This window comes from Carettochelys insculpta, chromosome 17, assembly GCF_033958435.1.
Source record: "Carettochelys insculpta isolate YL-2023 chromosome 17, ASM3395843v1, whole genome shotgun sequence".
In the NCBI taxonomy this organism is placed as follows: Eukaryota; Metazoa; Chordata; order Testudines; family Carettochelyidae; genus Carettochelys; species Carettochelys insculpta.
Window position 1 is genome coordinate 1,129,658 of NC_134153.1, and position 25,157 is coordinate 1,154,814.

General features: G+C 56.3%; 2 protein-coding genes across 9 annotated transcripts in view; one reads left to right on the plus strand and one right to left on the minus strand.

Annotated features, from left to right (window-relative positions):
• MMP9 (matrix metallopeptidase 9) overlaps positions 1–9,038 on the minus strand; it is a 40,819-nt gene extending 31,781 nt beyond the window's left edge. The window contains exon 1 of the mRNA XM_075011448.1: positions 8,845–9,038. The gene's annotated coding sequence lies outside the window, so the exon portion shown is untranslated. The remainder of the gene's footprint in view (positions 1–8,844) is intronic.
• Positions 9,039–9,482: 444 nt separating this feature from the next.
• Positions 9,483–24,686, plus strand: ZNF335 (zinc finger protein 335). 8 transcript variants are annotated; one of them, XM_075011838.1, is made up of 28 exons: positions 9,524–9,603; positions 10,646–10,723; positions 11,572–11,806; positions 12,301–12,574; positions 12,969–13,049; positions 13,830–14,159; positions 15,856–15,990; positions 16,071–16,590; positions 16,683–16,860; positions 16,940–17,052; positions 17,271–17,289; positions 17,470–17,586; positions 17,672–17,748; positions 17,873–18,033; positions 18,122–18,351; positions 18,434–18,542; positions 18,618–18,712; positions 18,796–19,076; positions 19,489–19,624; positions 20,495–20,851; positions 20,928–21,070; positions 21,363–21,502; positions 21,971–22,074; positions 22,196–22,273; positions 22,576–22,659; positions 23,105–23,170; positions 23,394–23,475; positions 23,967–24,686. In XM_075011838.1, exons 3-28 carry the CDS (start codon positions 11,603–11,605, stop codon positions 24,083–24,085), a joined length of 4,233 nt encoding a protein of 1,410 aa, XP_074867939.1. In that variant the 5' UTR covers positions 9,524–9,603; positions 10,646–10,723; positions 11,572–11,602; the 3' UTR covers positions 24,086–24,686. The 8 variants fall into 8 exon arrangements, with proteins under 8 accessions (XP_074867940.1, XP_074867939.1, XP_074867945.1 ...); XM_075011844.1 differs by lacking the exon at positions 9,524–9,603 and having other exon boundaries at positions 9,621–10,723; positions 16,071–16,223; positions 16,332–16,590; positions 23,970–24,686; XM_075011842.1 differs by lacking the exon at positions 9,524–9,603 and having other exon boundaries at positions 9,623–10,723; positions 16,071–16,223; positions 16,332–16,590.
• The last annotated feature ends 471 nt before the right edge of the window (positions 24,687–25,157 follow it).

A 25,157-nucleotide genomic window follows, 5' to 3' on the forward strand; every position in this document is an offset into this window, starting at 1 on the left:
TCTATCCCCTACTGGGGAATGTGTCCCGACTATTCATGATCTCTCTCCCCCTTTCCTTGTTGATACTGGAGCTTCTCTTTCTACAGTCCGCACCACTGACCTACCTGTGGTTCCCCGATCTGGAAAAACTGTGTCTGCTGTGGGCGTTACAGGAATCCCTACCTCCCTTCCCCTCTCAAAACCTTTATCAGTTCAGGTCGGCCCCCTCTCTGAGGACCATGCATTCCTTCTCTCTGATTCCACTCCTGTAAACCTTCTGGGTCGGGATTTGCTATGTAAACTTGGCTGTACTATTTACTGTTCCCCAGATGGTGTCTATCTACAAATCCCTCAGTCTTCCCTGTGTGATTCTGCAGCCTCCCTGCTGTCTGAAACTTCCCTTTCCACGCCAGTTCCTTGTTGCCCCTTAGTTCCGTCCCTTGAACGCCTAATTTCTCAGGTTCCATCCTCTCTATGGCCATCACACCCATCTGAAGTGGGCCGATTAAATACTGACCCAGTTCGAATTACTGTAGACAATTCCAAACCTCTGCCTCGCCTGTCTCAGTACCCTTTAAATCCTGAAGCAGAGGCTGGTATTGCTCCAGTTATAACCGCATTGAAAGAACAAGGAATTACTGTTCCCTGTTCCAGCCCCTGTAACACGCCTATCCTCCCAGTTCAAAAGGCTGATGGTAAATCGTGGCGGTTTGTTCAGGATCTTCGAGCCATTAACCGTATTGTCATACCTACTTTTCCAGTAGTCCCTAACCCCGCCACAATATTGGCTTCTATTCCGCCAGATGCAACCCATTTTACTGCTGTGGATTTGTGTTCTGCTTTCTTCTCTGTCCCGGTTCACACTGAGTCCCAGTATCTTTTTGCCTTTTCTTATAAGGGTCAGCAATACACATGGACGACGCTTCCCCAGGGGTATACAGAGAGCCCATCTTACTTCTCTCAAGCCCTAGCCAGCGATCTCGCTGACCTGGTTTTTCCATCGGGATCTACACTGATCCAATATGCAGATGACTTACTCCTCTGTTCCCCTTCATTGTCTGCCTCAGAAACTGATTCATTGATACTCCTTACTGCCTTAGCAAACAAGGGTCATAAGGCTTCCCGCTCTAAATTGCAGCTCTGTCAAACCTCTGTCACATACCTTGGCTTTCTTCTCTCCCAGGACTCCCGCACACTTTCTCCAACCCATGTTCAAGCCATCCTTAGTTTTCCCCAACCTTGCTCTCCACGCCAGGTCAGAAAATTCTTAGGCATGACAGGTTTTTGCAGGCAATGGATTCCCCAGTATGCCTCTCTTGCTAAACCGCTCCAGGAACCCACTCGATCCTCTGTGCCTGATCCCATGCCGTGGCCCCCAGAAGCAGATGCTGCTTTTGTTTCTCTTAAACAGAGTTTAGCTTCTGCCCCTGCCTTAGGGTTACCTGACTATTGCAAACCTTTCACCCTTTTCTGTCATGAACAATCTGCTTGTGCACTCGGGGTTCTTACCCAAGAGCATGGTGAGAGAAATCGCCCAGTAGCTTATTTCTCTGAGACCTTGGATCCTGTTGCCCAGGGTTTACCCCCCTGCCTACGCGCTGTAGCTGCTGCAGCATGCCTGGTCAAGATGTCTGAGTCCCTTGTCCTCCGTTCTCCTCTCACTCTCATGGTTCCCCATTCTGTAGAAACTCTCCTTCTGCAACGCAACACTGCTCACCTCTCCTCTGCCCGCCTCACTAGGTACGAACTTTTACTGCTTTCAGCCTCACACATCGCTATAAAGCGCTGTTCTCGGTTAAACCCTGCTACCCTCCTCCTTTTGCCTAATGATGGTGAACCCCACGACTGCCTTGCAACTGTCTCTGCTGTCACTGTCCCGCGCCCCGACCTTTCAGATGTACCTCTCCTTAACTCCGACCCTGTGTTGTTCACCGATGGTTCCTGTTTTAGGAATGACCAAGGTCGCCTCCTTGCAGGCTATGCTGTGGTATCCCTCTCTGAAACTACAGAAGCTGCGCCTTTACCTTCTGTAACCTCAGCCCAGGTAGCTGAACGGGTTGCCCTAACCCGTGCTTGCTTCCCGGCTGAGGGGCACTCTGCCACCATTTACACTGACTCTCAATATGCTTTTGGGGTTGTACATGAATTTGGCACCCTCTGGCAGGCTCGAGGTTTCCTTACCTCTGCTGGTACCCCTATCAAGAATGGCTCCTACATTGCCGCTTTCCTGTATGCAGTTTTACTCCCATCTGCTTTAGCCATTGTTAAGTGTACTGGCCACTCAGCTGCAGACACTGAGGTGGCTAAAGGAAATGCACTTGCTGATGTTGCTGCAAAACATGCTGCCACTATGGAACCTTCGCTAGACGCGTTTCTTGGTTCCCTCTCTGTCTCCGTATCACCACCGTCCCTTTCTGATCTCGTCCAGCTCCAGGACTCCGCCCCAGAACCAGAGAAAGACTCCTGGAGTGCCCAGGGTTGCTCTCTACATCCCGATTCCCTTTGGCGCTCACCTACTGGTGCCCTCGTAGCCCCTCTTTCACTCTACCTATCTCTGGCCGCCCTGCTACATGGTGTTTCTCATGTCGGAAAGGAGGGGATGGTCTCTGCTATGTCTAAGGCAGGATGGTGGGCTCCCCATTTCACCTCTTTTGCAACCCGCCACTGGGCTGCCTGTACTACTTGCCAAAGCTACAATGTAGGCAAGTCTGTAAGAGTAACACAAGGGTTTCGAGGTCTTCCTCAAGCACCTTTCTTACACTGGCAACTTGACTTTGTTCAAATGCCTAAGTGTCAGAAACATGAATTCATTTGAATTATGGTATGTCTGTTTTCGGGTTGGATTGAAGCTTTTCCCTGCCGCAAAGCTGATTCATTGTCTGTTGCCAAATGCTTGTTAAACCATATTATCCCTACCAAGGGAATTCCTGCTACTCTGTCTAGTGACCGGGGAACACATTTTACTGGAAAAATTGTTCAGCATCTGGACCGGGTATTACATGTCACTCACCTATTGCACTGTCCCTACCATCCACAGAGTGCAGGTGCAGTTGAAAGGCGAAACGGTGTGCTAAAAAATAAGCTTGCAAAAATTTCTGACTCTACAGGGTTAAACTGGCCAGCTGCCTTACCACTGGCCCTTATGGAAATTCGATCATCCCCATCTCAAAGGCACAAATTAAGTCCATTTGAAATCATTATGGGACGCCCTATGCGAACAATGGCTACCATTACCCCAGTCCCAGACCTAAACCTGACTCTCAGCACACTCCTTCAGTATTGCAAGGGATTAATGCAAGCTGTGAGTCACATCCATTCACAGGTACGAGCAGCCTGGCCAATGAAACCCACCTCTGATGCCTGTCACACCCTTGAGCCAGGTGATTGGGTCTACGGGCGACACCACCTTCGAAAGCACGCCTTGGAACCCCGGTGGAAGGGTCCATACCAGGTATTGCTCATTACCCAGACAGCTGTAAAGCTATCCGGCATCGCAGCATGGATACACGCTTCACAGTGTAAGAAAGCACCATCCCCAGTGGACCAAGCACCACCGCAGAACCACGCAGAGCCAATTTTGGCTCCAGAAAAAGACGTAGAGGAATAGCCCGCAATACCTTACAACCTACGCCCCCGTAAGGGTTGCCAGAAGCAGACGGTAAGCAGACAGCAGGACCCGAAAAGAAGCAGTAGTGAGCCTAGCGCCTGCTGCCTGGTGGACATAAAACCATGACTGCGGTTCCCTCGAGAGAGGTTGTCAGAACCAGAAAGGGTCCTGCCTTCAACATGTGTCCCTGGTGGAGCCTAATCCTCAGCTACTGGTTTCTTAAGGTCTGGGGAGTCCGAAGTAACAATGACAATTCTTTTATTCAGCAACAAGTGTGGATAGCCCAGACTCTCAATATCTCTAACTGCTGGGTCTGCAGCCACATCCCAGCTCACTCACACGCTAGCGTCCCCGTCATGGCAATTCCTCTGAATTCCTCAAAGCTCACTGGAGGACCTTATCCACTTGAAAAGACGTGGAAAAGAAATGACACTTGGGGATTGATGAGAACAAATGTTCCTAAATTTATAAGTGTGGTGGAGGGAAAGGGCCACTGGTGCTGGGTGTGTAATGGGACAGGGCTGAATTTAGGGAGGAGCAGCTGTCTCCAATATATTGTGTCCCATGGTGTATGGGACTATTCAAATAAGATTGGAGAATGGCGAACCGGGTATGGGGATATGAATTTTTTCTCGACCTGGGATCAGACCGGAAAATCAATCTCTTGCTCCCCCTATAGCCTCCCTGAAAAAAACAACACAATCTTCCAATGTCATGCAAATGTTACTTCTTTCCCCAAGGAAGGTCATCCTGTGCCCTTTGGGGGATATTATTCCTCTTTTGTAGATACCTATATGTCAAAAGGGTGCAGCCAACCCTTCCCAGCTTTAATAGGACATCATTGGGTCTGTGGGAAAAATGCTTATACCATGTTACCAGCTAACTGGTCAGGTATTTGTTATCCTGCTCAGCTTTTCCCACAATTCCATGTGCTTCAATCCCTCCCACAAAATCACCTCCGTAATTTTGGGCGAAAAAGAAGGGATTTGTCAGATGCCAAATGGTATGTGGATAGCATAAGCCCTTTGACTTGGGAAGAGGCTGTTGTCCCAGTTAGGGGAGAAATACACCATGCAAAAAGGCTTTTAAGATTACAAGCAGTAGTTGAAATCATGGCAAATGAAACCGGAGAAAGTTTAAAGGCTCTGGCCAAAGAAGCAGGAGTGGTCCGACAGGTGGCCCTCCAAAACCGTCAGGCATTAGATATAATACTGGCAGCAAAGGGAGGGACCTGCGCTCTCATTGGAACAGAATGCTGTGTATATATACCTGATAATACTAACGATGTAATAAATCGCACTAGCCACTTGGAGCAAATTGCATACCTTCCCCACGAAGAGCCAAGTTCCTTATGGAAATGGCTAAGTGGTTTATTTAATTTCTCTAGCCTAGGAAACTGGTTGTTTCAAGGAATTCTGACTATCTTATTTGGAATTTTAATGATTTTTGTATGTTTCCAATTAATCTCTTATTGTATCCAAAGCTGTGCAAGGCATACCATCCAGCAGGTTACCCCTAACCAGAGTGCCAATCTGATGGTTTTAAATATCACCGATGAGAGGAATGAAAAAGAACGGTTAATGTATGGAACCCGGTAATTGTTGGTCATAGGCGTAGCTTGACCAAAAGGAGGGATTGTGGAAGCATAAGATGTGACATTGTACATAAAAGAGTTACATTGTAAAAAGAAATTAAATCACACTGATACAATGTTGCTTCTAAGCTCAAGAAGGGGAGGTTATGCTGATTTAAACAGAGCCAGGTGTGCCTGGAAAAGCAGGAACCAGAGCATTCGGTGCTAAACGGCGATTAATTAAGGTAACTAAGGAGTCATTGGAAGGGGATTGCTGAGGGTGATATGGAAATGAAGGTATGTGACTGGTCTCAGGGACTATATTGGGTGGGTGGGTGTCTGTCTTTTTTTTCTTTTTTCCTTTGTCTATTAACTTGCCTTCTTGATCTGTATAAATTAAGAGACATGAGCCCTGGGAGGGGGCTCACTTTTCTAAATGTATTAGCAGAGCAGCTTTGCTAATAAACAGAGTGGTCTGACAAATTGTGAGTCTTGAGTCTAACTTTGACAATAGTCACAGTAGACGCTGTAAATGAAGTCCTCGATTGAAACTGTAAAGGGCGCGATTCACAGTCTATGCAGACTAAAGGATGCCTACTATGGGCTGAAGAAGTGGGTCTGTCCCACAAAGCCCATCACCTAATAAATTATTGTGTTAGTCTCTAAAGTGCTACTGGACTGCTTTTTTGTTTTGATAGTATATAGACTAGCACGGCTCTCTCTGTTACCACTCTAGCGTGCAGCCCAGCGACTCCGCACACTGTTCAAAGTGTACAGGAACCACAGTGCACTCAGGGCTATTCTGAGACTGGGTCAGAGCCAGACTAGGGCCTGGAGATGCTACTGGTGAGGATTCAGCCTCTCCATCTTTAGAGTCACCTCGCTGCCAGCACAACTAGCATCCTCTGCTCACTGCTGACCTGAAAGTGGGAACAGCTAGGACACATCAGCAAAGCTGAGATGCCAAGAGCTGAAGGCTAAACCACCTTATCCAACCCCCTGTATCCCACAGGCCAGAGAACCTGTTGCCACCAGATAGATGTGTCTGCCAGATGGAGAACCCAACACTTGCCTTGGGAGTTTGTTCTACACTTAATCACCCACACTGCTCCTCATTTGTGTTTCTGTTTGTCTGGCTTCAACACCCAGCCCTGGGCTCCTGGTCTGCCTTTCCCCACTGCATACCGAAGAGCTCTTTAATTCACTCTTTGCTCCGTGAAGGACTTATAACCATAACCAAGTTTTCCCATGACCTTCTTGGGAAGCTACACAGATTGAACTCTTTCAATCACTCACTTTAAGGCACATTTCCCAGTCCTCAAATCCTGCAGGAGGCCCAGAAGAGTCTATTGAAGATCAGGAGGGAGGTGCATTAGAAGAGCTGCTGAAAGGCAAGGAAAGGAGTCTGGGCAACGCCTGAGCAATGCTTGGAAATGCCATTAGCTTACTTGCAAACACACATTTTAGAATGGGGCCAGGCCCCCATGTCCAGCCAAGCTTTGGTCTTTGAGAAGCCTCAGGGTGAGCTACACCACAAGCACTGGAATAATTCCCTCTGGGGCCCATTCTGCAAGCTCTGAGGTACCAAAATGCAACCAGCTCCCACTACATCCCTTTCCCCTGGGACTGCCCCTCCACCCAGGAAATCCCCAACTGACTCCATCAAGAAGCTAGGCAGAGGGCCAGAAACAGGAACTAAGCTAGTCTGCTTCATCTGATGCCCAGTTCCCAGCCCAGGGAGGAGTTTGCCCTCATGGAAATACACATCTCATAGAGCTGGAAGGAAACTTGGGAGGTCATTGAGCCTAGCCGCTCACCCTCTTGGGCAGGGAGAAGCACCATCCCTCACAGTCTTTTTTTTAAAGGGATTTTCCCCAGCTCCCTAATTGGCCCCAGAAAGGATTGAATTCTCAGCCTTAGGTTTAGCAGGCCACTGCTCAAACCATGGAGCTATCCCTGCCCACCATGGGGTGTCCAACCCAATCTAAATCAACCTCAGGGTCCCAGGCTCCAAGGTGCCATCCACCCACAGCAGCAAGACTGAGCTGGTGTCCTGCAGGGTGGCAAAGGGCATTTCAGACTGTTATGGACAGATCCTCTCTGCTCCGAGGATTGGCAAGACAGGGCTGAGAGCATCTATTGTAAGGGGCAGTCACCTGCTAAGGGATCCCCTCACATCTGGCACCGGCGAGTCTGCTTCTTCCTCCTCCACAGGCAGGACACACAGGCTTAACAGTGTGATGTCATAGGTCTGAGTGCTACTTCATAGAAAAGACAGACAGACAGACAAGATCCCTGCTCCTCAGGGGCCTCCAGGCAGAGTTCTCAGTGCAACAGGAATTACCCTGCCACTGGCAAGTCACAGAGGAGTATGGCTGTGCAGGGCCTGATCCAAATGCTCACGCCTCATTTCAGCCAGAAATGACTTGCAGCTTAACTGTCACATGGAAAGTGATTGTGGCACAAACCTTCCAGTGATGTATTTAATGAGCCCAAATAAAGGCCAGATAAGAGATGCAAATCTAATTTGCTGGTGGTACAGTGGAAGTTACTCTTCTGCCCTCTAGTGAGCACTTGGAATCTGCCAGGAAACCTAGTCTGGCTCTCATGCCAGTCTGAGGAGACACAGGGCAGTGGCTGATTCACAGTCTTAGGAGGGACGTGAAATCAATTAAACAGCTGGGGGCAGCTCCCCACCCCTTCCCTGCCAGCCTTTCCGAGTTGCGCTGCCATGGACAGGGCTACTACGGCCCACTGGGAGCAACCCCCTGCCCACAGTCAGCGGGGTGGGGGGGTCAAGCCTGTTCCAGCCCACACCAGTTAACCATAACTGGTAAAGCCTTATCCACTGAGGGTGAGGCTATCAGTCAACCTTTAACATCTAAGTCCAACTGCCCCAGCTGAAGAGCTCCAAGCAGCAGAGCAGCCACAATGTGTAAGGCCAGGGCTTACTCCCAGCATGCTCTCCAGTAAACTGATCACTGACCCCGTTGAAAGGGCAATGTCAGCCTCTTCCTGGAGCACTGCATTCCCCTCCATTGTGCAGAGGCACAGAAGAGAGGGGGTGAAGAGTGCAGAACCAGTAACTAAGGAGTCCTCCCACCTCCATCCCACCAACCTATATCACAACTTTTACAAGAGCCTACAGGACCTCAGGAGATCCATGAATCAATCAAAAGTTATTGTGAGAAACTCTTGACGCATTAATACCAATTAACGAGATCATGAGATCAATGTGCTGTCAAAAGAGAAACACGCAGATATTAGGTAGAACCAGCACAAGCAGAATTCAGCGCAAGTTATTTTGACCTACACACTTCAATATTGGTTTGCCTCCAGCTAATAAGACCAAAAGAAATTGCTAACAGCGTCTTGCTCGGGTGGGTGACCATGGAACAGACTAGTGTAGGGAACCCCACCACCTCCAGTTAAGGAAGCCCAGGCAGGTGGAGGGCCATGGGGAAGCTCGGGGTAAATGACTTGCAGCCCCACAGCCTCCCCGTGCTTAGCTGCAACAGTGACATCTGAAAAGCAGCTTCTCTCTTGCCCAAGCCCAAATCTCAGGCTGCTCCCTCTCCAACACAGCCACAAAGGCAGAAGATCAGCTGTGCGGAGGGGCCCATCCCCCGGGCACCGCAGGGCGGCGCAGAGGAGCACAGGTGCAGGCCCCGCCAGACCAGCTCACCTCGCCGGGCGGCTGCCGCAGCACATTCAGGACGTCAGGCAGGTGCCGGCGGGCGCAGGCGCTGCGGAAGCGGGGAACCGTCCCAGGCCGTCAGCGGGGTCAGATTCGCCTCGCCGGCGCGTTCGCCCGTTCCCGCGGGCTGCGCAGCGACGTGACGCCCGTGACCCGCTTCGCGCCCCTGACACAGGGGTCCCACCCGCAGCGCCAACACCCCGCCCCGGGCGCAACGGCCTGGCCCGGCCCGGCCCGGCCCGCGACCTCCCCTTCGGCGCGGCGCCGAACCCGGCTCTGAGCCGCGACCCGCCCGCAGCAGCGAAGCTGACAACGGCCAACGCGCGCGGCGAGCCCCGACCCAGCCGCTCGGTCACGTGACCGCGTGACCCCGCCGTGACCCCGCCCGTCCCGGGTCCGACCATCGCTAGCACGGTGACGTCGTGTGCGTGCGACTTGCTAAATTCACACCCTGATGCTTCCGCGAGGAAAACATAGTCCCCCGAGGCCGTTCTCCTGGCGCGCGTGCTCGGAGCACCGAGGCCGGGAGGCGGTTCGGGGCCGGGTGTATGGGGCGTCCCCACCGGAAGGTGTGGCTTTGGGCGATCGGGTGCCCGCTCCGCGCCCGGCGCGCTGAGGTAAGTAGTCCGGCACGGGGTCCCGACGGACGGATCCCTCCGCGGGGGATGGCGGCCGAAGGGGTGCCGGGCCCGGGGGCGCCGCGGCCGCCGCAGCAGCGGGACGCTCCGAGGGACGGCGCCAGGCACGGTGAGCGGGCGGCGCTGCGGCCCGGGGCCCCGGCTTCCGCCTTCCGCCTCCCGCCGGCGCCGCCGGCCGCCCGAGCGCGGGGACCCCGCGCCAAGATGGCGCCGGCCCGAGCGGGGGCGCAGGCAGCGCCAGGGGCAGCCCCGGGCCGGCCGCAGGGCCCCGCCGCGGAGAGCCTGGGGGGAAGGGCAGGGCCGGGGCATTGCGGGAGGGCCGGGCCGGGGGCCCGCTCGCCCCAGTCCGCGCCCGCAGCTGGCGGCGCACGTGGCCGGTTCCTACCGGGGCTTCGACACCCCGCGCGCAGGGACCCGCCGCCGCTCGCCGGAGTCCGGGGCGGTCCCGGGTCCGACGCTGCTGCTCCTCCGGCCCCGCCTGTGCGCCCCGTTCCGGGCCGGTCCCGCCGGCGCCGCGCTTGTCCCGCAGAGCTCCCTCGAGGCCGGAGGGAGCGAGCGGAGCCGGCAGTCGTCCCCCTTTCACCCGTTCCCGGCTCGGGGCCCCGTCCCTGCCCAGCCTGGCTGCTGGCCCTGGAGCGGCCTTGCTCCGCGAACGCGTCCCGCGCTCTCGAGCTCTGCTGAGGCGCCGCTTTTCCCAGCATCCCCTGCCAGGGAGTTCCGCAGGTTGCCCCTGTGCTGTGTGATGAGATACTATGGGGGCTGTAAATCTTCTGCCCGTGAGGACCCCCGGGTTACTTCGCTTTTCTCTCCAGTGGCGTATTTCTCCATAAAACAGCATCGCTGCAGTTTCCTCCTTGGTGGGGTGTTTGTGAGGCTCCGAGTGTGGGCAGAGCATTGCCACTGCTTGCTGAAGCATTAACCTCCCCGTGAGCTTTGTGGTCAGCATCCTGTGACATTCCTGGAGACTGGTTGAGGATTTCTGCATAAGTTTTTCATTGGTTATTTTTGGGTGTGGGTGCAGCCTCGTTATTTGACAGCCCTGTGTCCTCTACCTCACTCAGCCTGTCTTCAGACTCATCTCAGGCAAAGTGAGTGCAGGTCATGCACCATCTAATGCTAATCTGGTTTGGTATTTGTCTCCCCTTGGCTAGGATGAAAGTTTGACATTTCCTGTTTGCCTTCAAGAACCAGACTAGGAGACGGGTCAGTCTGTAATAAGTCCTGCACTGGTACGTTTCATTCCTCTGGGCCCAGTGCCAATGGAGTACAGAAGGGACGCCCAACATATGGCCAATCCGAGCATTTCATAAAGTTTGCAGCCTGCTTCATTAGTGTTTTGTTGTCATGTTTCCTTCATTTTAGTTTACACAAGTGTGTAAGTAGACAATACTGTGCATAAAAACAACCTCTCTAAATACAAATACAGAACAAGCTGAACTTCAAATATAAATCAGTGCAGATGACTTTAAATCTTATTCAAATATGTGTAACTTGTTGTGTTTAGGTGTATGGCCCTCCACCACAAGAGTGCAGCAGAGAGAGAGAGAGCTGGAGTGTTGACCTGCAAAGACTGGCTGTGGGATAAGGGGAGGAAGGCAGGGTGGCATGAAGCAGAGTCATTGGTTGGATCTGCACAGCATGCGTAGTTTGGTGTGACTGTGCTGTTTGGGGGTGTGAAAAAGCCACGCCCTGAGTGACATGGTTACACTGACCATAGCTCCCATCCGGACCATGCTGTGTCTGTGGGAGCGCTTCTGCCTCCATAGTTAGTTTTTCACCCAGAGGTGGGCTCACTAAGCTGCCAGGAGTGCTCTCTCCCCTTGGCATAAAGCACCATCACCAGCCACCACATTTGTTGTGTAGACCTGCTCCTAAAGCTCAGTGGTCTGATGGCTCCTCTCCCCACTGGGTGAGCCCCTTCTGTGTGCATTGCAATACTGGTGGCGTACATTTCTTTTGGGCCGTTTTCCATGATAGCTGGACACCTGATATCTTCCGTGGTGGATAGGAGGCCTGGTGGGGTGACGTGTGCCCCAAGTGCACAGCAGGTCTGACTGCAGCGCTTCCCCTTGCCTAGGTCACACTTGAGAGACCCAGGCAAATTGAGCATGGAGACAGAGGAGAATGAAGTGGAGAGCAGCAGCGATGCGGCACCTCATCTGGCACAGGAAGAACCTTCGGAGAGCGGGCTTGGTGTGGAGACCTCAGAGGCCATGTCTGCAGACAGCAGCGATGCTGCTTCAGTTCCCGTCATCTCTGAAGCAGATGACTCTGGTGTGGGGCAGAGCTCAGACAGTAGCGGGGCCTCTCTGGTACGGAGTAGGTCTGGAAGGGGGGTAAGGGAGGAGGTGGCTGTAAGATTTTGTGTGTGGTGTGAGTTGTCAGACTCTGAGAGTAGGTTCGCTAACCCAGCCTAAGCCTGCTGTACTTTAAGTGGGAGCTAGCCCAACATACCACAGAGAATAGCTGTTTGAGAGGTCTTCTACAGTACCACTGTTGATCTACATGCCGGGTTTGTGTCTGCTGAGCCAAGGAGAAGAGAGCTGCCTACCTTGCTGGTTAGCAGGGGGAGAGTGCAGCTCAGGTCTGGGAGGGCATCTCTGAGCTATACACCAGAGCTGAAGGATTATCGGTAGAAGCCAGAGAAGCTATCACTTGTTACCTTCCTTTGGGGTCCTATGGACCTTTTTTCTGGGCAGGTGCCTCCTGCGAGGCAAGATGCTGATGTGGCATGCAGCTACAGGTTTGCTCTGGTTGGCTCAAGAGAGGCCTCTAACCTGAGCTCTCTGGCGTGACTCTGTTCCAGGAGGAAGTGTCAGAGAGCAGCTCCAGCACAGATGCTGTTCCTAGGGTCTACCTGCCAGACTCTTCTTCTATCGCCCAGTCTACCCTGGTCTCCAGCGTCTCCACAGTGAGCCAATCCATTATGGTATCAGAATCCCATCAGGTCCTGGTTCACTCCAGTGTCATCACCGACGGGGCCACGATAGTATCAGACTCAACTGCATCCACCTCCTCAGACCTGGGCTCTACCATAGACAAAATCATTGAGTCCACAATTGGGCCTGACATCATCCAGAGTGAGTGCCCCACCTGCTCCCTGTTACGGCAGAGCTTGGAGTGCCAGGTGCCCAGGGCTGGGGTGGGGGGGTAGGAGCTGCTGCTGTAGCAAAGCAACGCCATTTAGTGGAAGTCTGCTGGCTTGCCCTGCCCATGGGAAGTAGTCTGCCATTTCTGCCTGACCACTGGTGGGGCAAGAGGGACTTGCAGGGAGTTCTCCGTCGGTGCTGGAATGGGTTCTTATCCTCGGTCCATCCTGAGCTCACAGTGGCAAGGCCATGGAAGAGAGCCTGTGCAGCTTCCAGTTACCTCCTCCCCCCACCCCGCTGCTTCCTAAAAGAACGCCTTCTCTTATTCACTCATGAGCCTCTCCAGTTGGTCCCTTCACCCTGACACTCTGCATTCCTTTCCCAGGCTGCATCGCAGTGACAAGTGCTGCTGAAGACAGCAGTGCCCAGACTACCCAGTATCTCATTCTGCAGGGGCCTGATGATGGTAAATGAATGCATCTAGGTCTGCCTGCTTCTGTGCCCTTTTCCCATTTCTGTCCTGCAACAGCGAAGGCCAGAAATCCCTGGGAGGGAATTTTACAGAAACCCTGGCTGTGGGTAGTAGCAGAGAGGTGGCTGTGTTAGTCTGTATTCTAGCAAAACAAACCAGCAGTCACGTAGCACTTTAAAGACCAGCAGAATAATTTATTCGGTGATGAGCTTTCATGGGACACACCCACTTGTTCAGATCAATGGCATTTCCAGTGCAGACTGACAGCTGTATAGTACAGAGGTCCAAACAATGAAATAAAAACTGACAAATTAGCTACATGGGCCTGAAGGGGGCCGAGGGGGAGAGATGCTGATTGTCCTGCCTGAGATCATTACGAATACCAAAGGAAGTGAAACAGTCCTTGTAATGCGCGAGATAATTGTGATCTCTGTTGAGACCAATTGTTAACGTACGGAATTTGAATATGAACTCCAGTTCACACATCTCCTTTCTTATCTGCTCTGAAAGTCTCTTTGCTGTGGGGGAGTTCTTGGCGACCCTAGTGCCAGTCTCTTCCAGCGGGGCACACTGTAGACAATGGGGTGGGAATGCTGCCTGTGGGGCAGAGCTCCTAGTTACTCCAATCCGCTGTCACCAGGGGACATTGTAGGGAGCAGGGCAGGACAGGCTCTGGGGAAGCCCTTGGCTATTTGAGCCACTGTGTAGCCGTGTGAAGTGAATGTGTAGCTGTGAGGGTTCAGTTCCCTTGGTGAGCTCTAATTGATGCTTTAGGTGCCCCCATGGTGTCCCAGATGGCCACTTCTGCTCTGGCCAACAGTTTGGCAATAGAAGCCATAGCTGATGGACCCACCTCCACGTGCCTAGACCAGCCTGGTCCTTCGGAGCCTTCTGAGCAGTCTGAAGTACTGGAGCTGCCCACGCAGCCGGACCAGGCCATGGAGGCGGATGCTGGGGAGGAACCAGACCAGCCGGACATGGAGAGTTTGGAGGAGATGATGGAGGTGGTGGTGGTACAACAGTTTAGGTGCAAGATGTGTCAGTACAAGAGCATCTCCAAGACAACGCTCATCAATCACATGAGGGAGCGGCACTTCCAGCCAGGTGGGGATGCTGTCACTCCTGGGAGGCTTATGGACCAGGCGCAGGTTCAGGGGTAGAAGAGGCCTGTAACTGCCTTCCTTGCTCCCACCCAGTGTCTAATGTACCAGGTGTGGGCACTGCTCTGTCCAGGGAAGAAGGTTATAATGGCTCTGTGTTGTAACTAGAAAGACTCCAGACTTACGCAAGTGTAACTAAGGCAGAATTTGGTTTTATGTAATTCATTTACTAAGGACCAAATTTTCCAGCCATTACTTTTGAATTCTCCAGTAGGGGAGAATTTGTGTCTGAACATAAAATTACTAGAAATACGAAAGGCCATTCACAGTTTACAGAACAAAAATCTACTGTGAACACCCATACGAAAGTAAATAATTTAAAGTCCAAAGTTTTTGATTTGGAGGGTGGTGAATGTAGCACCAGGTAAAAATCCATGTTCAGAGGCAGTCCTGACAATAACGGAGCAGTGAGCCTAACTTCGCTCCCTGACAGGCAGGTTACAACTACAGCAAAGCACAAAATTGTCAGATGGATAGTTAAACACGAGTTGTTGGGGAAGAGTCACCGTGACTTTTTTTTTTAAACAGAAGTCATGTCTCGCCAGTCTGTTTCAACAAACATATGGACAAGGGTGACTTGGGCTGTAGTTTACTTTTTGGAAACCTTGGTTAATGTCCCTGCCCAAAGACTGTTAAGCAGAGTAAACAGTTGGTGGTAAATGCAAAGTAATGAGCATTGGAAAGCGTAATCCTAGCTGTACCTACAAAATGCTGAGCTTCTAAATTCGCTGTTACCACTCAAGAAAGAGATCTTGGACTCGTTGAGGGTATTCATCTGAAAACATCTGCTCGGCATGCAGTGGCGATCAAAACTGACAGTTAGGAATCATTAGAAAAAGCAAAAAAATATTATAATGCCACTGTATAAATCCATTGTATGTTCGCACCTTAAAAACAAAGTGCAGTTCCAGCTACCCCATCGCAAAGAAGCTAAATCAGAACTGGGAAGAGTAGAGAGCAGTGATGAAAATGAGGAGAGAGTAAAGCTGAGACTGGCCACCTCAGAAAAGGGAGGGCCCCAGAATAATGACTGGTGTGGAGAGAGTGAAAGAGTTTTGTCTTCACGTAACAAGAGTGCTAAGGTCACCCAAGGAAGTGACGAGGCAGCAGGCTGAGGAGAGCCCAGAGGAATCACTTTCTCACACAACGCAGCCCATGGGCCTCGTTGCCAGGAGATGATGTGAGCTGGGCTCAGAAAAGCATTAGAGAGGTTCCTGGAGAAGGGGTCCATCTGTGGCTATTTGTGCAGAGGATGGTGGACACAAGCCTGTGATCTGGGTGTCCTGAAACTGCCAGCTGCTGGGACTGGAGGGTCGGATGGCTCACTTGGTAAATGACCCCGTTCCATTAATTCCTTCGGGAACATCTGGACCTGGCAGCTGTCAGATGACCAGCTACTGGGACCATTGGCCTGCCCCAGGATGGCCTTTCTCGTGTTCCTGACAAGCCAGGGAGCGAATCGGAGGAAGTTGGGGTGGGAAGAGGGGGATTTGTGCTGCCATCTCCAGGTGCGTAAGGGGGTGCTGCCATGTCGGGGCAAGAGCTTTTGTATGGAAGGGTACCTGCTCTGTGACACCCCCAGCCTGACTGGTGAGAGCAGAGCTCTCCCCACATGGTTCTCAGACTGTTTTCCCTGCCAGTGGCTGCTGCTCTGGCTTTGAAGAAGGGGCGTCCACGGAAGGGGGATCCCTCGCCAAAGCACCAGGAGGAAGATGCACCAGAGGAGGAAGAGGAGGACGATATCATGGATGCTGGAGCCATTGATGACCCTGAAGGTACAGCCCCTTCCCTCTGGCCTGCGCTGCCAGCTGCTGCCAGGCTCTGTCTCCAATGCCTTGGCTCATTGCCCCCACAGAGGACAGCGACTATAACCCAGCTGAAGACGAGCCTCGGGGGCGGCAGCCTAAGCATAGCCGCACTGTCCCCACATCCAGTGAGGAGCGGCCACGCCGGCGGCCGGGGAGACCCCGCAAGTTCCCTCACCTCGAGGTTCTGCCACAGCCCGAAGGTAGGGGGTTGGAGGGGAGCAGTGGGCCCTGGCTGGTGGCAGGTGAGAGCTCTGCCTGCCCCAGGAGCCAAGCTGAGGCTGCCCCCGATGTGCTGGGTTGTTGGGCAGGTGGCGAGGAGGAGCCTGTAGTCACGTCCCAGAGCGCTCTGAGCAGCGAGCTGCAGAGCTCCGAGGCAGCCAGCTCCTCCATCCTGGAGAACGGGGCCAGCGACAGTCTCACCGGGCCCAGCGTCAGCCAGTCAGACTCGGAGAACAAGGATCCGTCCTCCAACACGGGCCCTGAGGAGGCCGATGCTGGGCCCCGAAGGCGAGGTCGGCCCTCCCGCCGCTTCCTGGGCAAGAAATACCGCAAGTACATCGGGCGCAGGTGAGGGGGTGCTGAGCTGCGGCTGGCTGTGCCCAGGGCCAGGCTGGCAGCCGCGCTGCCATCACGGCACTGAGAGCGCGCTCTGTTTGCAGGTACTACTACAAGTCCCCCAAGCCTCTGATGAGGCCCTACCTGTGTCGAATCTGCGGCTCACGCTTCCTCACACACGAGGACCTGCGCTTTCATGTGAACTCTCACGAAGCCAACGACCCTCAGCTCTTCAGGTGTCTCCAGTGCAGCTACCGCTCCCGCCGCTGGTCCTCCCTTAAAGTGAGCATCGCGCACCCTGCCCTGTCTCCGCTGGGGGGGGCTGGCTCCCTGCTCATGGCCTGCTCTGTGCCTCTCGCAGGAGCATATGTTTAACCACGTGGGCATCAAGCCCTACAAGTGTGAGGAGTGTGACTACACAAGTGTGTACAAGAAGGATGTCATCCGCCACTCAACTGTGCACAACCGGGACCGGTGAGCAGGGTGGGGCCTTGGGACCAGGCTCTGCAGCTCAGCCAGTCATCCCCTTTCCTGTGCTCAGCCCTCTGCGCCCCATGTGCTGAGCCAAGCAGCCTGGGGCTGGGCTCCCTTTTCCCTTGTCACTCCGTGGTTTCCCTTGGGCGGTTGCTTGGTGAGAGGTCTCAGGCTGAGGAAGTGTCTAACCCGGATTGTTTCTCTTCCCCCTCTCGCAGGAAGAAGCGAGCCGACCCGGTGAGTTCCCAGCTCCCTGATGGCTTGTGTGTTAGTCCTGGGGCTGGGGGGAGCTTCATGAGTGGAGCTGCGCGGAAGAGGGGGATGGTTCTGGCCTGGTCAGATCGGGCTGGGGGAGGCGCTGCTGGGGGCTGTCAGTGGTTTCTGATCCAGATGGGCTTCTCTGTGTCCTCTCTCCAGCCCCCGAAGCTGAGCTCGTTCCCCTGCCCGGTGTGTAGCAGAGTCTACCCCATGCAGAAGAGGCTGACCCAGCACATGAAGACTCACAGCACAGAGAAGCCACACATGTGTGACAAGGTGGGGAGGGTCTGGGGGCAAGAGCTGGGGCCGGGTGCGCTCCAGAGTCTGGATGGGCAGTGAGTGCCGCTTGCTTCTCTTGCAGTGTGGGAAATCCTTCAAGAAGCGCTACACCTTTAAGATGCACCTGCTGACACACATCCAGGCCATTGCCAACCGCAGGTAGGAGCTGGGCTTCCCGGCACCGTCAAGGCTGCCTTTGAGATGGCCAAAGGCTGCAGGGTTGTCACAGGGGGCAGGTCCCAGCGCCCTGCCCCAGGTAACGGCCCCTTTGCCTTCCCTGCAGGTTTAAGTGTGAGTTCTGTGACTACGTCTGTGAGGATAAGAAGGTCCTGCTGAACCACCAGCTGTCGCACATGAACGACAAGCCGTACAAGTGCAGCTTCTGTAAATACTCCACCTTCCGGGAGGACTTCCTGGTGTCACACATGGCCGTCAAGCACACCGGTGAGAGCAGCCCTCCCTTCCGCCAGCAGCCCGTGTTCCTGCTGCCCCTGCTGGCTGACCGTGCCCGCTGCCCCTCTCTTGGCTGCAGGCGGAAAGCCCTTTGCCTGCGAGTACTGCCACTTCACCACTAAGCACAAGAAGAACCTGCGCCTGCATGTGCAGTGCCGCCACGCCGACTCCTTTGAGGAGTGGGCCCAGCGGCACCCTGAGGAGCCCCCCTGCCGGCGCCGCCCCTTCTTCACCCTGCAGCAGATCGAGGAGCTGAAGCAGCAGCACAGCCAGGTGCAGCCGCCCCCAGAACCTGCAGCCAGCCCGCCTGTGAGTACTGTGGCCCCTGGTTCTTTGTGCCTGCCCCCTCCCCATCAGGCAGGGACATGCTCTCGGCTCTTTTCTCACCCAGGTTCCTCTTGGCTCTGTGATCTACCATACAGTGCAGCCCCTCCCAGCGGTGGAGCCCCCCGTCCTTTCCCAGGAGTCCCTGGGGGAAGCCACCATCATTTATGAGCAAGGTGAGCTCACAGGGAAGGGAGCGGGGCCTAGCTGGGCCGGCACAGTGCATCTCACCTGCTCTCTGCCTCTCCCAGGTGTGGAGGGTTCAGCAGAGCTGGCCACGCAGACAGCCCTGGATCTCCTGCTGAACATGAGCACCCATCGGGAGCTGGCCACGGGCTCCCTGCAGGTGAGGTACAGACCCTGGCACAGCTGAGAGGAGAGCCCCAGGTCTGAGCCTGGCTAACGCCCTTCTCCCTGCTGCCTGGGCAGGTGGCAGTGGTCAAGTCGGATGGCTCTGGAACAGCGCAGGCCTCTGAAGCGCAGTCACAGCAGGAGGAGGAGGCAGAGCTGGACTCTACCAGGCAGCAGCAGAAGGTGGTGACGCTGCATGTGGCTGAGCACGGAGAGGCCTTGGTGCAGGAGACCTATGAGGAGGCGACCCTGGCGAGCTCTGAGCTGCAGCAGATCACCATCCCTTTTGGGAGCACAGCAGAGTACAGCATCATCACACCTGTCAGCGAGGAGATTCAGGCCCCGGAGACGCTCTACAGGTCTGGGCTCCCTCCCGGCTGCACGGGCGCGCGGCTGCCTAGGAAGCCCATCGCAGACTGTCATGGCTGCAGCAGGCAGAGATGGCCAGTACGGGCCTGCTGTGGCCAGGGGAGAGGTGTCTGTCTGTCCCCTCCTGGCCCCCATCCTGCTGCAGGGAGAGAGAGCAGAGGGGTGTCTTCCCTCCCCACCTTAGCCCCTGAGCAGCCTGCACCCCAAGCCCCTGAGTCCTGGTCCCCCCCACAACCCTCTGCCCCAGCCCAGAGCCCCCTCCTGACTCTGAGCCCCATGTCCCCACCCCCAAGTATGGAGGTCGTACATCACCTCCTTACTGTGCGCGTAACGTTTATTCTGCACACGCATGGGACAGATTAGTGGGAGCGTTGCCTTTGATGCTGGCCTCTGCCCCCCCAGCGAGGAGGAGAGCCCCACGGAGACCACCCATGCGGTTGTGGTGAGCAATGCCGCGATGCCCGACGCGCTGAGGGAGCACAGTGGTCACTACATCATGTCCGCCACTTTCCCCGGGAGCCAACTCCATCACGTCGAGGTAAGAGGGGTCCGACCTCGTCTGTTTCGTCACACAGCGCTATGGCCCTGGGGCGCCTGGCCCGGGGAGGCCGTGCAGGCCAGGACTTGACCAGGGTTTGGAGAAGAGTGGGATGAATTCAGGGAGGTGAGGGCCATCAGTGGCTGTCAGCCAGGGTGGGTAGGGATGATGTCAGGAGCTGGTATCACTGCGTGGGTGGTCCCCAGGCCCTGCCCCCGCCCACATGCAGAGGGTCTCTCACTGCGCAGGGAGAACAGGGGGTTATCAGGCGACAGGGACACAGCGTAGAACAGACTTGTCAGCAGGAACCAGGCGCCCTCAGCACAATCCCTCCTGGGGAGAGGGGGTCAGAGCCGGGCCCTGGCCCCTCCCCCCGCCTCTCTAGCCTGTTGAGACTGTCTCACCCCCAGCAGCCTGCTCCAAAACCAGCCAGGCCCCGCTTCCAGCCTTTGTACCTGCTTCCTGGGCAAAAGGCGTCACCTGGCCCCATTCACCCCCAGGTTCAGGTTCTGAAAGACGTGGCCATTGTGACAGCCTCTTGCACGTACGCACCAGAACTTCCATCACCATGTAGGCATTGGTGCTGTGCCCAGGGAAACTGAGACACATGCACAGCGCTACTACAGGGCAGTCGAAACCATGTAACAAAACAAGGATAACAAAATCCCCCCAGCTTTGTCCCAGCTGGGAAAGGGTGGCAGGGGAGGGGTCAGTCCTGTCCTGGGACCCTCTGTACTGTTCGTTCCTCTGGGACACCTGGCACTGACGGGACACTGGGGTAAACAGACCGTTGTCTGAACCAGTATGGCTGTTCCGATGCACCCGGCTTGGCACCCCTGCAGTGTAACTCTCGGGGGTCTTCTCTCCCAGCAGCTCACTGCAGACCCTGCCCTCTCACCAGAGGCAGGCCAGGAGGCCCAGGCCTCCAGCGGCAAGTGGCCTGTGCTGCAGTGCCTGGCGAGGCAGCTCCGAAAGAACTCGGCCTTCTCCCCAGCCCCAGAGGAGCAGGAGAGTCCATGCCCAAAGGTCAAATGGCCCACGCTGCAGGGGGTGACCAAGAAACTGTCGCGCAAGATTTCCACAACCAAGAAATTCTCGTGCAAGATTTGCACTGCCATGTTCACAGGGAGAGCAGAGATGGAGAGTCACAAGAGGGCACACGTAGGACCCAATACCTTCAAGTGTCCCGACTGCCCTTTCACAGCAGCCGTGTGGCCGGAGGTCCGGGTAGGCTGGCTGGGCACCGGGGGCTGGGTGGGAGTCGGGTTGGCAGCTGGCTGATCTCTCTCCCTCCGGCCCCCAGAGTCACATGGCACAGCACGCCAACCTGCGGCCCCACAAGTGCTCCCACTGCAGCTTTGCCTCCAAGAACAAGAAGGACCTGCGCAGACACACGCTGACGCACACCAACGAGAAGCCCTTCGCCTGCCAGATCTGCGGGCAGAGGTGGGTGAAACCAGCCAGGGCCCTGCCGCAGCGCCCTTCCCCGGATGTGCCCATCCCACTGGGACTCTGGTGCCTACAGGGGCACCTGTTCTTGGGTCCCCCCTCCTCCTTCCCAGCTCCTGGAGCTGTTTGGCAGTACCCAGTGTGGGTGCTTACAGCAGAGCAGGGAAGGAGGAGCGAGGCCTTGGAGACACCTCCTGGCTCCTGCCCTGTGCCTCCCAGGAGGGGAGGGGGTAGGGGCCAGGGCCATGCTGCCCTCAGCAGGGTCCACTCCCTCTCGCTCTCCTCTTAGGTTTAACCGCAATGGGCATCTCAAGTTCCACATGCAGCGTCTGCACTGCTCGGAGGGCAAGCGGCCCGGGCAGCCGGCAGCCGCCACCCAGCAGACCATCCTGCTGAACAGCGATGAGGAAGCTCTGGCTACGCTGCAGAGTAAGCTACCCACGGCTCTGGCTGAGGGATTGGTGCCCAGAGCTGTGAGCACTCGCTACAGCTTGTCAGCTAAGGGGGGTGGACCTAATCAGGTCATGGCTCACAGCTCCCTGGTGGTGGGGCAGGCAGGGTGGGGGCTCTCCCCGGCAGCCTGGGCTGACCCCTGCGTCCCAGGGCAGCGCCAAGGTGTGATGAAGACAGCTTTCTTGGGGTCCGTGCTGGCCCCAGTGGGGGAGCAGCACCTTCTGCTGTACAGCCCTTCTTGTGGTAGTGTGTGCTGGAGGTCTCCGCTGCCTTTATTGCAGGTGTTGAGGTCTTAGGCCCAGTATTCTCATTACCTTCCATTTTGGGCCCGTTCCATGGGCAGGGGTGGCCCAGGCACTGTGTGCACTGGCAGGTGGTGGGGTAGGAGCGGGGAGTGGCTTTGCCTGTGCCTCATGGGTGATGGCGGCTCTCCCCCTTCCCTAGCGGCTTTGCAGACTGGCCAGGCAGTGCTCACGCCTGAACGGCTGCAGCAGGCCCTTGGGCAGGAGCACATCATTGTAGCACAGGAGCAGAGCATTGCGAGCCAGGTGAGTCAGCCAGGTGCCTTCCCCAGGCACGCAGCCCCCCGCCACCCTGGCCTGGGCCTGCTGGCCAGAGGGGCTGGGCTCAGCCACTGCAGCGATGGGTTGCAGCTTGGTTCTCCTGCAGGAGGAGGCCACATACATCCAGGAGATCACAACAGCTGACGGGCAGACGGTGCAGCACTTGGTGACTGCCGATAACCAGGTCTGTGGGAGCTGCTCTCTGCAGCTCCGGCTCCTGCGTGGGGTGCTGTGCAGAGCCAGCGGACGTGGGGCAGGGGCCGACGGGTGTCTCCTGGAGGGCCGTGGGGACTTGAGCAGGGTGAAAACAACCAAAGGGAAGCTCCAGCTGAATCTCGGCACGGAGCTGATCCGGGGGGCCAAGTTCCCTGGGGCAGAGGGTGGCGCTGGGCTTGGGAGGTGCTGGGAACTGCCCTGCGGTGGAGCCCTGCACAGCCGGTGGGGGTGCTGTGGGCAGAGGCAGGGGCTGAGTCTCTTTCCCTGCAGGTGCAGTACATCATTGCCCAGGATGCTGTGCGACACCTGCTGCCGCACGAGTACGTTGTCGTCCCAGAAGGGCATCACATTCAGGTAGGGACCGGACCGGCCACCTGCTCCCTCAGCCATGGAATCCAGGGTGGAGCCATGTGCTGGGGTGGGGGGCTCCCTCATCCCTTGAGATCTGTGTGCCTGGCAGGAATCAGGCCTTTGGGGTGAGGCCAAAGAGCTGCCCCCTGCTCTGGGCTTGGCACAGGATTGGCCCCTTGCTGCAGAAGCCCTCGGCGGCTTCCCCTGTTTGTGCTCCTGCCAGGAGCCCCACGCACGCTGCACCCAGGGAGCTGCACACAGCGCTGAGCCATCAGCTTAGCTTAGCAGAAGACTCCACTCTCCTTTCTGGGCTCCTGCTCCTTGGGGCCTGTGGTGAAAAGGGTCTTCCCCCGTCCCTAGCAAGGAGCCTGGTTACCTGCCCAGGGTCGGGGGGGGAGGGGGAGGAGTATTTGTCGGCAAGAGGCTCATTCAGGTTGATTTCTTTCAGGTACAAGACGGTCAGATCGCCCACATTCAGTATGACCAGGGCAACCAGTTCCTCCAGGAGCCTCAGGTAATGGGAGCAGCTGCACCCTGAAGCTGCTGGGCCCGTGGTGCCAGCAATGGGGGGAGGGGGAGCAGCGATCCGGCCGGGGAAAGGATGATGTGGTGTGGACAACAGTGACTCCGCGCAGTGAGCGAGTGGCACATCCTGCGAGGGCTGCGCCGCAGGCAGAGCGAGCGCCCCGGGCCGTGCTGCCAGCCAGTCTGAGCGTCTCCCTGCCTGTTCCCCGCAGATCCAGTACATGCCTGTTTCCCCAGAGCAGCAGCTGGTCACCCAGGCTCAGCTGGAAGCGGCAGCGCACTCAGCAGTGACAGGTACGGGGTCTGGACTGCTGGTGCAGTGCTGAGGCTGGGCCGTGGGCATCTGGGTCCCAGCAAAGGCCTTACCCGCTGCAAGTCCTGTTACCAGGGATCTGTGTGACTGGCTCTGGGTGCGTGGGGCTGGCGGGGCAACAGAGTTCTGTCACCTGGCTGCGCTCACACGTGTCGCACGGACGGACCCGCACCCACGCGCGGCTGCTAGCAGGCTTGGCAGAGCAGCTGTGGCTGGGTACCCCTGGCCGTCTTGGCAGGGCGCTAGGATCGTGTGCAAAGCCTTAGGAGAACACGCCCCGTTTGCTGCTGCTTGAGGGCTGTGCCCAGAAGTGCGGATTCCCTGCGCCCAGTGCCTCCTGGGCTGGAGCTCTGCAGCTGCCCTCCACAGTCATCCCCTGTAGCTGGCAAAGCCATGGAGAGCCCCCAGCCTGGCACCCAGCGAGGGCCGGGGACAGCAGAAGGGCTGACGAGCACTTTCTCTTTCTCCGCAGCAGTGGCTGATGCGGCCATGGCCCAGGCCCAGGGTATGTTCACCACAGAGGCAACGGCTGAGCAGAGCCAACAGCTGCAGCAGGGAATCCATTACGATGTCATCACGCTGGCAGACTGAGGGCTGGATACTTGCTGTGGCCGGGGCGAATGCTCTGAGCCAGCCAGGCCCAACCAGGCTACAGGGGACAGGTCTGAGCACCCTCTGGCTGGGGTCTGCTGTTCACTTGCTGTGTGCAGCAGGAGCACTGGGTCCTGCCCCTCGGCGCAGGGTGCTGCATCCCAAGCTTGCTCCCCAGCAGCTTCCTGCTGCGCAGGCTGGTTTCTGTGCCTCTCACACCTGATGGCCCCAGATCCCTTTTCCTGGACTGTGTCCTTGTGGGGCAGAGTGCAGGCTGCCCCCGCCTGCCGGCCGTGTGCCGAGGGCCCTGAGCACAGCGGCGTTGTGCATGGGCCGGGGCCGTGCTGCCTCGCCGTGGGGGGGTAGGATGCCTGGCCAGCGGCGTCCCAGGCCTGCTGGCAGGCATTGCTCAGGCTCGCATAGGGAGACCACAGTGACCTGGGCGAGGGAACCGCAGCGCCAGAGGCACCTCGCGGAGAGGGTCTATTTTTCTGCCAAACGGAGACGGACTCTGCTGGAGAGAGCTGGTTTGTATGGGGCAGGGGCACCAGTGCCAACGAGTTGAAGCTTTGAATCTGCTCATGAATAAAAAGGCCAAATGGAGCTGTGTGCCTGGTCCATGGGGAGTGGGGCTGCAGGGCCCCTCACAGCTCGGCAGCATCCAGCAGCCTTCCTCCTTGGCGCCTGGACCAGCCGGCCGCCCTGCCAGGGCCATGCTTGGGAGGTGTTGCTCCTGCAGCCACGCCCTCAGGCCAGCTGCCTGGCCCAGAAGGGCCCTGTGAGCCGGCTGGCAGGCTTGCTGCTGGGACCCAGCCGGCGTGTCGAGGGGTGGGGCCTTCCAGGCTGGGGAAGAGCCCCGCCAGCTGTAAGCGTACAGCCAAACCCTGCCCCTTGCCTGTCCCAGCTGCAGTGACCTTGACAGTAGAGCGCTGAGCTGGGCTGCCCGGCAGCTGCCGGGGCGGGTGTGTAGCAGTGAAAGGAAGCAAGTGGTAAACAGGCTAAATCCTATGTAGCTCTGCCCCCCGCGGCCCCCAGTGCTGGTGTGGCTGTATTTACATGAGATCACAATGGC